Here is a 12,019-nt window from a genome sequence, read left to right as displayed (position 1 = left end):
GAGGACAATATGTGGTGTGAGGTGGTTTGATCGAGTAAGTAATGTAAGGGTAAGAGAGATGTGTGGAAATAAAAAGAGTGTGGTTGAGAGAGCAGAAGAGGGTGTTTTGAAATGGTTTGGTCACATGGAGAGAATGAGTGAGGAAAGATTGACCAAGAGGATATGTGTCAGAGGTGGAGGGAACGAGGAGAAGTGGGAGACCAAACTGGAGGTGGAAAGATGGAGTGAAAAAGATTTTGAGTAATCGGGGCCTAAACATGCAGGAGGGTGAAAGGTGTGCAAGGAATAGAGTGAATTGGAACGATGTGGTATACCGGGGTCGACGTGCTGTCAATGGATTGAACCAGGGCACGTGAAGCATCTGGGGTAAACCATGGAAAGTTCTGTGGGGCCTGGATGTGGAAAGGGAGCTGTGGTTTCGGTGCATTATTACATGACAGCTAAAGACTGAGTGTGAACAAATGGGGCCTTTGTTGTCTTTTCCTAGCGCTACCTCGCACACATGAGGGGGGAGGGGGTTGTTATTCCATGTGTGGCGAGGTGGCGATGGGAATAAATACGAGCAGACAGTATGAATTATGTACATGTGTATATATGTATATGTCTACGTGTGTACATATATGTGTACATTGAGATGTATAGGTATGTATATCTGCTTGTGTGGATGTGTATGTATATATATGTGTATGGGGGTGGGTTGGGCCATTCTTTCGTCTGTTTCCTTGCGCTACCTTGCTAACGCAGGAGACAGCGACATAGCAAAATAAATAAAAATAAATATATATATATATATATATATATATATATATATAATGTGTATATGATTGGATGGGCCATTCTTCATCTGTTTCCTGGTGCTACCTTGCTGACAAAAGAAAAGGTGATCAAGTACAAAAAAATAAATGGGTGTGTGTGTGTGTGTGTGTGTGTGTGTGTGTGTGTGTGTGTGTGTGCACATGAGTGGATGTGTATGTTCATCTGTTTCCTAACACTACCTCACTAAGGTGGGGAAAAGGTGATCAAGTATGAAAAAAATCTAGTGAAATGTGTGGTATTTCTGGATGCAATACTGTTACAAAGAAATGTGACTGCTATGGGTTTTCATCTTTAAAATCTAATCTCTTGCAAGAGTGACATAGCTTTCAAAATAATTACATAACATGAAGGTTAAGTGATATCTCCACATATGCTGACCACTGTAAGGAAAAATTTAGGCTGTAGTGTCTGAAAACAATGCATGGGGTACCACAAGCAGCATTAATAACTTAGATATACACTACAGTTACAGAGAACAGAAAATACTTACCAAGGCTTATATGCCTCAGTGAACAGAAAGGACAAGGTTTTTATACCCCAAGTGTAGTGAAAGATTTAAGCAAGTTCTGGTTGGTTTGAATGTTTCAAGAGAATAGCTAATTATATGTAAAGCACTGCATTACCATGAATGATAGTTATGAGACAATAACAAATATGCTCCACTATCCAACCTCCAACAATTAACTTCCAAATAAACCTCCTATAGATGCCACCTTCAATAATCTACAGTAACGCCTTGTGAGAGAAGGATACATAAGGTGTAAATGAGGGTTCCTCTATTTATCCCAGTATACATGTAACAACTAAGTCTAAGAACTACTTATAACACACTTATATAAGTAAATCTAGAAGAATCTAATGAAAACTTATCAAAAAAATAAAGAGGGGGCTTGTGGTTATGGACTTCATCATAATTATCTTTTTCCAGTCCCTGATCCTCATTAACATATAAATAAATACTATGACATAACATGTTTCATGCTAGATTTGGACTAGTTTCCTAAAACTGGTTAATTCTGAAATCTATCAACCTTGAGATCCTAAATTTACTAAATATGAGATCGTAAACCAATAGAACTCCTTCCCCATACTACATACACACATAAGAATTGAGAATTGAACACAGAAAGAGAGACAGAATGACAAAAATCAAAAAAGTCTCATTAGCTGATATGAATTAAACATTTGGATTACATGAGGCCAAAAACAGCAAATTCACCTAAATATGTTTACCTCACTAATGTAAATGCATTACTGACTCCAACTGCTTTTGGTCCTGCTACAACTGAAAAAAGATCTCAGGTGAGGTTGTATCATTGGAGTACCATCTTGTCATAACACTTACCACTCCAAAGGAGTTCATCCTTTTCCCTGTTACTGACTGAAGTGGAGCCTCTAGACAGCAGGAACCCCTTCAGAGGATGTCTTTGGGGTTACATAATATAATGATAACATGAAAGCATAAGTGAGTACACATCTGGTAGACATACCTCCAAGTCACACAGCAAGTCATTGAAGGCAGGAGTGTTTGGGATGGCTGAGGACTCCCGAGCCTCACCAGAGCCTGCTAAAGTCATGCATAAGTGGAGAATGTGGGAATTGAGAAGAGACTTTTTCTTCCGTAACAGCAGAGCCAATGTCTGGTAGCCTAAACTCTGATTCATCTCCAGTTGTGCTGAAAACATAATTATATTCAATTCTAAAATTTGAAAGCTTGAAAACATTTGAAACAATACACAGCAATGTTCTACTAGTGATACTTATATACACTGTCATTCACCAAAGCATATTTACCATACATTATATTCTTTTCATATTTTGGTGTTTACAGAACCCCTTTCATTCATTCATACCTTAAGCCCTATCAAACACAATATCCATTAGAATGTGCTTTTAGTTTTCATTCCTCAATGACTCTATGACTCACTTCAGACATAAGACTCTTGCAAGTAATTCCATCCACATCTCTTTTATCTATTATGAAACATTACCATCATAATTCCACTTTGTTGCTATGCCTATCATTATGCTAGTATCTCACTTGAACACTCAGCCAAGATCAATACTGCTCCATAAACTTGTCTTTTTTAAACCTATGTTCAATTTTCACTTTTATCTCACGTTTGTTTTACCTCCATAACTTTAAAAATGGTCAAACAATTACTACAATTTTTCTTTCTCATTACATAATATCCCCTGTACATAAAATGTGTTCCTGAAGAGCTAATATGTTTTGTTCAGGTCATAAGAGTACAATATACTCTGGGTTCAGAACTAAGTGGACTATTTTATATTCTGGATGTGGGCTATAATATATAATTATCTCAATTTGAGTTAAGGTATATGTGTATGGTAAAAGTGTTTTAAGATCTTAATAGAGAGGAGATTCAGGTTCTGAATATTACAAGCAGCTAAGTACAATCTCAGCATGAAATGGGCATTAATTAGACTACATATGACTAACTTAAAAACATGACCTGTGACTTTAGCAGAAGCAAATACAAATTTGTCTTTAGCTGAAGCAGGAAAAATTGAGACATGATTTGGGATGCTACAGAATTCAATATGACCTAGGTACAGGACTGCATTCAGGATTACAGTGATAATGGTAAATCATGTCTGGGCATTAGATGTGCACACTGATTTACTTATCAAAGTGGGATTCAGTCACCTGTTTTGCTTGTTTTGATGACACAAGACAAAGCTTTTACAGATGCATACAAGGATTCCACATCTTTGGACATAGCAACCAGTCCTGAAAAAGAAAGATGAAATGCACTTGATACATTATCTGGAATTGTTTCATAACATTATATCAGTTTCAATGGCAAACTGGTTCAACATATTCTCAATTACCTAAGTTTTTTCATACATTGGTATATCCATCTTTTACATGAAGGAATCCTTAATATTTCATTATGACATGGAAAATCTTTTCACTATTTTTACTGAAACGAGAAAATATTTTACTCCTTAACGACTACTTTTCTACTTGCAATCATTCTAATTTCGAGAAAATCAGCTTTGGAACATTGGATGCTTCAGCCACATGATTTGTGCCATATAAATTACAAATTACAAATTACTGCAATTGGTAGGCAGCCAACAACCAGGGAGGTATATTACCAGAACCACTCACCTGGATATTGGGAGGGTTACTGATGGCAGCATAATGAACAAGCATTTCAGCAGATATCAAGTTGCAATCCTCTGACCCAGGTAGCTGTCTTTTCTTTCTACCTCACCCACACATGGACTACTTGCATTCTGTCTACAAACATATAATCTTTCCATGCCATACATAATACACCACATCACACAACTCATTCTTCGCAACTATAGATTTTCCTGCAATGAGCAGGGCACGCTACCCCTGCCTTTTGGCAAAATGGTAGGAGCAATAGATAGCACTAGTAACAATAGATAGAACTAGTAAGTAAGAACATTTATGCAGGAGCATTAGACAGAAACATAGGTAGGAGTAGTAGGTAGCAACATTAGGCAAGACCATTAGGTAGTAGTCAGTAGGAACACTGTGCTATAGGTGCCCTCAGCCAGTGGCCTGTTAAGGGTGAGGCACTAAAGGTTACGAAGCGGAAATGGAGTTCACTAGTTACGGAGATCATTGCCGTGGTCACCCCCATGAGGGAGTTCCATCTGGGAACAAGCATCAGAGATATGTAGACAGAATGACTAGACTGTTATCAAATAACTAGTTAAAAGCTGATAAAAGCATAAAAGAACTATAAAGTGTCCTGGCTTCCAAAAATTGATACCTTCACTTCCTAGTACACCATGGTAAACATCATTAGGAAAGAAACATACAGAAGAAACTTAGTACGCTGATATCACTTTTAAAGGAGAAAAATTATTGAGCTTTAACATGATTTCCAGCATAGACACTTTAACATCTATGTAATATGTGTAAGCACAAGAAAGCTACACCTATAACAGTAAAAGAGATTACGTTACTTTTCCAGTGAAAGCCTCAACTTCCCAGAGTAACAGGTGAATCTAACTTCAAATTATAAGAAAGAATAACCCTAAGAATGTCAAAAGGCATCTAAAATACAACTGCTCTAATGCTTAGAGGTGAAATAAATGCCGAACAGACAAACCACTTTCTAGTGCCTTAGGACTAGTAATGTTATGCGCAGGAGGGTGGATGTGTTGAGAATGAAATGTTTGTAGTGTGAGGTGGTTTGATCAAGTAAGTTATGTAAGGCTAAGAGAGACATATGGCAATAAAAAGAGTGTGCCTGAGAAGGCAGAAGAGGACATGTTAAAAAGTTTGGAAATATGAAGAGAATGAGGGTGGAGTGGTTGACAAAAAAGATACATGTGTCAGAAGTGGACAGAACAAGGAGAACGGGGAGACCAACTTGGAGATGGATAGATAAGGTAAAAAAACATTTTAAGCAACTGTAGCTTGAACATGCAGAAGGGTGAAAGGCGTGCCCTGGATAGAGTGAATTGGAACAATGTGGTATACATGGGTTGACATGCTGGCAACAGACTGAACAAGGTCATGTGAAAAGTCTAGAGTAAACTTTGGAAAGATCTGTGGGCCTGGATGTGGGTAGAAGGCTCTGGTTTCAGTGCTATACAGAGCTAGAGAATGGATGTGAAAGAATGTGGCCTTTCATCATCTGATCTTGGCACTACCTCGCTAACATGGAAAATGGCGATCAAGTATGAATGAAAAAAGAGAGCATTGTTGGAGATGCAAATGATATAACTGTGAGTGATTAAATTAAAATGATCATTGAAACCATTGTATGTACACTAAAAGATAGCTCTAAATGGGAGAAAGGCTGTGTAGACCAGATATTTATATGTGTCACCCTTGCAAAAACTGCCTGTTTACTTCCAGCTCCTTCCATCAAACTCTGTCATGCTGTAATGCCAAAACAAACACAATCCTCACCACAGAAGTCACTGAAGATGTAAAACCCTAAAGAGATAATTAAAGACCAAGAAGCTGTAGTACTAAACAATATAACAGGTACATGCCTTTGAAAAGCCAATGTGGAAATCATTAACACTATAATATGCAGTATAAGTCACTGCCAGAATATGCCTAAAGGTACATCTGACAAGATACAGGAAAGTATGATCCTGTCCTAAAATGCTGGCTCTACTCTAATCACAAATGAAAATCATACTATCAAGTGTCATTATATCAATTTCAGGGCCATGGGAATGAGGTTGTGAAAGTGTGAGTCTTAGCACTGAAGGTGTGCAGAGTAATGACTTCTTCCCTTAAACATGGAGTAACCACTGCCTTACTAGTGTTCTTGAAGATATTCTAAATATATCAGACTTTGTGATATCCACAAAATGAGATCTAGATAGTTGCTGTAAAGTCAGCAGAAAGCTAGATTACAGTAATCATAACATTAGCAAATTTACAGTATATTTCAGTTTTGAGTCCCGTGACAACATGATAATAACTAATTCCAAATAAGCAAAGTTTAATATAATAAGCCATGACACTAGTAACATACAGTGATATAGGCATTAAGATATGGACACAGTTAAACAGATGTGGAGTAAGTTAAAAAATACTTTTCCCTTAAAGTCAGTATTCCCAAAAAAGATAAGTCTTGAAGACAAAATGTCAGGGTGGATGATCAATGAAATACATCATTCAATCACATGTAAAATCAGATGGCTACAGGAAATTATCACGTGGTAATCCACAGTATTACAAAACAAATATAAGATAAACACAGATATTGTAACAAGAAATTAAAATCATCAAAAATGGACGAGAAAAAAGTATCTACCTTTACGTAGGGACTTCTTTAAGTATGGAAAAAGTAGGAAGAAAATGAAAGATAGTATGGGCTCATCTTGTAACAAAACTGGTACCTTAATTGATACAACACCGGGGGCTCCTGCATTGTAACAGCTCTTTGAGTGATCTTTCATAACAGCAACATTCAAAAATTAAGATATATATGCTTAGTACAAAAATAAGGCCTTGCAACAATATCTGAAAAGAATCATATTTTTTACCCCATCTCCTTTTCAATGTTCCAAAAATCATTAATCTTTTTAATGCAATTTTGAAATGTACAAAGATAGGAAAAGCAACACAAAGTATCTTGTTTGAAATGTTAATATTTTAGAAAATATAACATAATGAAATATGCAGGTGCTGTAATTCAAAGCTACCAAAACAAATACAAAAATTATTGTAAAAATGGGATATATCATTTAAAGGGCTTTAAATTGTGGAAGCCATTAGAAATAACACAAAAGAAATGCATAAATCCTATTATTTCATTACCTCTGATAGGTTACCATTTATTACTTCCATCAAACTGTGATGCTTTACATATTTGCTTGTCCCTTCAACTATCATGTCAGCAAGTTCACTACTGTCTCAAGGAAACTTTAGACATCTGTATAAATGATAATGTTATTACCAGCAAATTTGGAAGGCAAAGTGAGTGAAAAAGACAACTTTACTATGATTCATCCTACTGTATCAGCTGGACTATATGAGCTGGAGCTTGTAGAAGTCTGAAGTATCATCTTTACTAAGAGTCCGTTAAGTCATCACTCACACTCACTGTTACTCAGCATACTGAGGGTGAAAATTGGTGGGTAGGCAGAAATGAACCAGATGCTTACACCTCCTCGAAGCAATGCTCTGTTTGATTTTGTCTGCTAGACTACCCAAGACAGAATTTTTCTCTTCTGCACAGTCATCACTATCATAGTCATCACCACTCAGATTACTAAGGGTGGGGAAAAAACTGAGAAAGCAAATCCAAATAAGGTAGACATTTGCAATTCCTCTGAGAGATGACTCACCAATGCTGTCTGCAGATGCAAATAAGTGTTTGTAATGGTGTCAACTGAGAGAAATGACATGAACAATGTTCTTGCTTGATGGGAATGACAGAAAATGTATCTTGTACTTCACACACACTATTGCAGGTTAATAATTTCCAGAGCATAAGAGACCTGAGTTAACTTGGGATAATAATCATCTAAACAAAAGTTCAGCCAGAGTACACTTGGGATAGTAAGGTAAGGGGTTTATCTACCATATCAAATATTCTTTTCCATTAATAACAAAATATTCAAAGATGATATAAGGTTATTTTTGGTTATAACACATTATATAATGTCTAAGCAAAATCACGTAAGATTCGCATCCAATAAGTACTGGCAACGTCATCTGAATTCAAATCCCAGCCAGACAATCATCTTGTGAGGAATGCCAAATTTTAATATCTATACTGTTCTGTATGAACATTATGAACACTGAATATATGGTGATCCTCTGCCTCATTCTCCCTTGAAGATGATATACAAAAAAGGGCACTTGGGACTTACTGTGTTTCGCTTACCCTCACGGTTATCAGCAAGTACTTAGATCACATGCATCCTTGTGATTTATATGCAATATTTCATATTATATACTGATACTGACCAGAAGCATAAGGTAGAAATAGTAGGTAAGACCATTAAGCAGGAGCATCAGGCGGAAGTGGTAAGTTGGAACATTAGGTAGACACATCAGATATGAGAAGCTGGTAAAAACAATAGGCAGGAGCCTCTGGAAACACTGTGCTAAGAATTGCCTTCTGCTAGGGGTCTGAAAAGGGTGAGGCACTAAAGGCTAAGAAGCAGCACTGGAGGTCAATAGTTACAGAGACTCTTTTTCCTTGGCCTCCTCCTTGACAGAGTTCTAAGAGGGATCAGGCATCAGATCAACAGATAGTATGAAACAGTCAGAGGAAGCTATGGAAAGTTATATAGTGCTCGGCGTAAATATGGGTATCTGGCTTCAGTGTATTACAAAGAACAGGTATAGCAGTTGTCAGATAATGACACTTCTTCATCTGATCCTGGCACTACCTTGCTACCGAAAGAAACAATGAACGGGCATGAAAAAATAAATGAAACACCAAGTACAGTATTCTTTTCCTTTAATAAACTACATAAAGAGGGCATTTCAAAGAATATACTCCAACCATCTCTGCCTCCAAATTGACTACAACTTTCACTTTCATTCATGGGACTGACTGATTACTTAGTATTCTTTTCTTTTAACCATGATATACTTAAACAGTGTACTCTAAGACTTTTAAAGTAATGAATTTCATACCGATGGCAGAGCAAAACAATTTAAGAAGTGTATCCCAGCTGCCAAAAGGCACCTTGCAAGGAAAAAATACATTAATTTGTATAATATTACACAAAATAATACAATGTAAAAATTCAGGTTGCAGTGATACTGCAAACAGTAGGGAGGGTGAAAGAATGATCTGAAGGTGGTGATTACTCCACTCACCATCTCTCCAACCACACCACCTGCCTTTTATTTTCATACTCACTTGTGGTCTTAGCTAATTACTTACTTTTCTTCTCCTTTCATAACGAAATAAATGAAGGGGGTATTTTCAGGTCTTTCAGTAATTATGTATTTGATGATGATGGCAGAGCAAAATCTATTTATGTTCATATCCTAAAACCAATAGCAAAATAAATTGAGATGACTATCCCACTCACTAAAAGGCAGCTTGTAAACAGACGCATATTTCATTATATCCACTAAGTGGAAAGGAGAGTTGGGGTGAGAGAGTATCATTAAATTTTGGGGAGGATAAAAAAGATGTTTTGGAAGGAGGTAAATAACATGCATAAGACAAGAGACCAAATAGGAACATCGATGAAAGGGACAAATGGGGAAGTGATAACAGGTAGTGATGGAGTGGGTATTTTGAAGGTTTGTTGAATGTGTTTGATGATAGAGTGGCAGATGTAGGGTGTTTTCGTCGGGGTGGCGTGCAAAGTGAGAGGGGTCAAGGAGAATGGTTTGGGGGAGAGAGAAGAGATAGTGAAAGCTTTGCAAAAGATGAAATCCAGCAAGGCAGCAGGTTTGGATGGTACTGCAGTGGAATTAATTAAAAAATGGAGTGACTGTCTTGTTGATTGGTTGGTAAGGATATTCAATGTATGTATGGATTATGGAGAAGTACCTGGGGATTGGCGGAATGCATGCATAGTGCCACTGTACAAAGGCAAAGGGGCTAAAGGTGAGTGTTCAAACTACAGAGGAATAAGTTTGTTGAGTATTCCTGGAAAATTATATGGGAGGGTACTGATTGAGAGGGTGAAGGCATGTACAGAGCATCAGATTGGGAAGAGCAGTGTGATTTCACAAGGGGTAAAGGATGTGTGGATCAGGTGTTTGCTTTGAAGAATGTATGCGAGAAATACTTAGAAAAACAAATGGATTTGTATGTAGCATTTATGGATCTGAGAAGGCATATGACAGGGTTGATAGAGATGCTTTGTGGAAGGTTTTCAGAGTATATGGCATGGGAGGTAAGTTGCTAGAAGCAGTGAAAAGATCTTACCAAGGATATAAGGCATGTGTGCGAGTAGGAAGAAAGGAAAGTGATTGGTTCCCAGTGAATGTTGGTCTTCAGCAGAGGTGTGTGATGTCCACAAGGTTGTTTAGTTTGTTTATGGATGGGGTGGTAAGGAAGGTAAATGCAAGAGGTTTGGAGAGAGGGGTGAGTATGCAGTCTGTTCTGGATGAAAGGGCCTGGTAAGCGAGTCAGTTGTTGTTCACCGATGGTACAGCTCTTGTGGCTGATTCATGTGAGAAACTGTAGAGGTTGGCGACCGATTTTGGAAAAGTGTGTGAAGGAAGAAAGTTGAGAGTAAATGTGAATAAGAGCAAGGTTATCAAGGTTCAGTAGGATTGAAGGACAAGCGAATTGGGATATAAGTTTGAATGGAGAAAAATGGGAAGAAGTGAAACGTTTTAGATATCTAGGAATGGACTTAGCAGCAGATGAAACCATGGAAGCGAAAGAGAGTCATAGGGTGGAGGAGGGGGTGAGGGTTCTGAGTGTGTGAAAGGCGAGAACATTATCTTGGAGAGCAAAAATGGGTATGTTTGAAGGAATAGTAGCTCCAACAATGTTATATCGTTGTGAGGCATGGGATACAGACTGGGTTGTATGGAAGAGGGTAGATGTGTTTGAAATGAAGTGTTTAAGGACAATATGTGGTGTGAGGTGCTTTGACAAGTAAGTAATGTAAGGGTAAGAGGGATGTGCGGAAATAAAAAGAGTATGGTTGAGAGAGCAGAAGAGGGTGTGTTGAAATGGTTTGGACATGTGGATAGAATGAGTGAGGAAAGATTGACAAAGAGGATACATGTGTTGGAGGTGGAGGGAACAAGGAGAAGCCACAACATACACACGGTATTACATAATACAAATGGAAAAGTGGCTTGCCCAGAACAGAATGTCTGCATCTTCTCTTCATCTTGAATCTTCCTTTTAACCTCAGACATATGAATCCATCTAACACCCTTAAGTGCACTTGAATGGGCAGTTGCTCCCACACATCGACAGAACAGCAAGAATTCTAGGCATCTCATATGACACACACACTTGACTTAAGCTTTCCACACCAAAAGCAACAAAAGCAACTCATACAATAAATGTCCAGTGAACACTAACTGGTACCAAATTTAGAAAAGAAAAAGAATTTTATAGTATTTTCTACAAAAAGTTCATCTACTTCACCTTAAACTACATGTTGTATAGATTTCTGCCCTGCATAAAAACACTTGAGCCCCTCTAGTTCAACATCAAGTAATTGCTGTACATGCTATACTGTTACTACCCTGTACACTGGAACCTTTTTTACACTTTGAACATTTACTGAAGTAGATATGCATACTTTGGAAAGTATGGCAAACCATAGGTGACCAAGGCGAGATGGACCATTTTGTATTTATTTATCTATTATACATAATCGCCATTTCCTGCATCAGCAAGGTAGCACCAGGAAACATACGAAGAATGGCCCATCCACTCATATACACATATATATATACATAAACGCCCACATACATATACATACACATACACAGACATTACATGCACACACTTGTACATATTCATACTTGCTTGCCTTCATCCATTCCTGGCACTATCCTGCCCCACAGGAAAACAGCATCACTATCCCCTGCTTCAGCAAGGTAGCGCCAGAAAACAGACAAAAAGGGCCACATTCATTCACACTCAGTCCCTAGCTGTCATGTGTAATGCACCAAACTACAGCTCCCTACAAACATCCAGGCCCCACAGACCTTTCCATAGTTTACCCCAGACATTTCACATGCCAAGGGTCAGTCTACTGACAGCACATTGACTCT

General features: G+C 37.8%; 1 protein-coding gene across 4 annotated transcripts in view; it reads right to left on the bottom strand.

The window, feature by feature from the left end:
• Positions 1 to 12,019, bottom strand: part of bchs (WD repeat and FYVE domain containing 3 bchs) — a 404,120-nt gene that overhangs the window by 242,561 nt on the left and 149,540 nt on the right. For all 4 annotated transcript variants that reach the window (XM_071686608.1, XM_071686607.1, XM_071686603.1 and 1 more), the window contains 2 exons: positions 3,488 to 3,571; positions 2,307 to 2,491 (listed from right to left, as the gene is read on the bottom strand). In XM_071686608.1, the coding sequence (XP_071542709.1) occupies positions 2,307 to 2,491; positions 3,488 to 3,571 (269 nt within the window). The remainder of the gene's footprint in view (positions 1 to 2,306; positions 2,492 to 3,487; positions 3,572 to 12,019) is intronic.

The sequence above is a fragment of the Panulirus ornatus genome, chromosome 42, assembly GCF_036320965.1.
Source record: "Panulirus ornatus isolate Po-2019 chromosome 42, ASM3632096v1, whole genome shotgun sequence".
Taxonomy (NCBI): Eukaryota; Metazoa; Arthropoda; class Malacostraca; order Decapoda; family Palinuridae; genus Panulirus; species Panulirus ornatus.
Note: the sequence above shows the minus strand (reverse complement) of the source record. Positions and strands in the feature narration are given on the sequence as shown.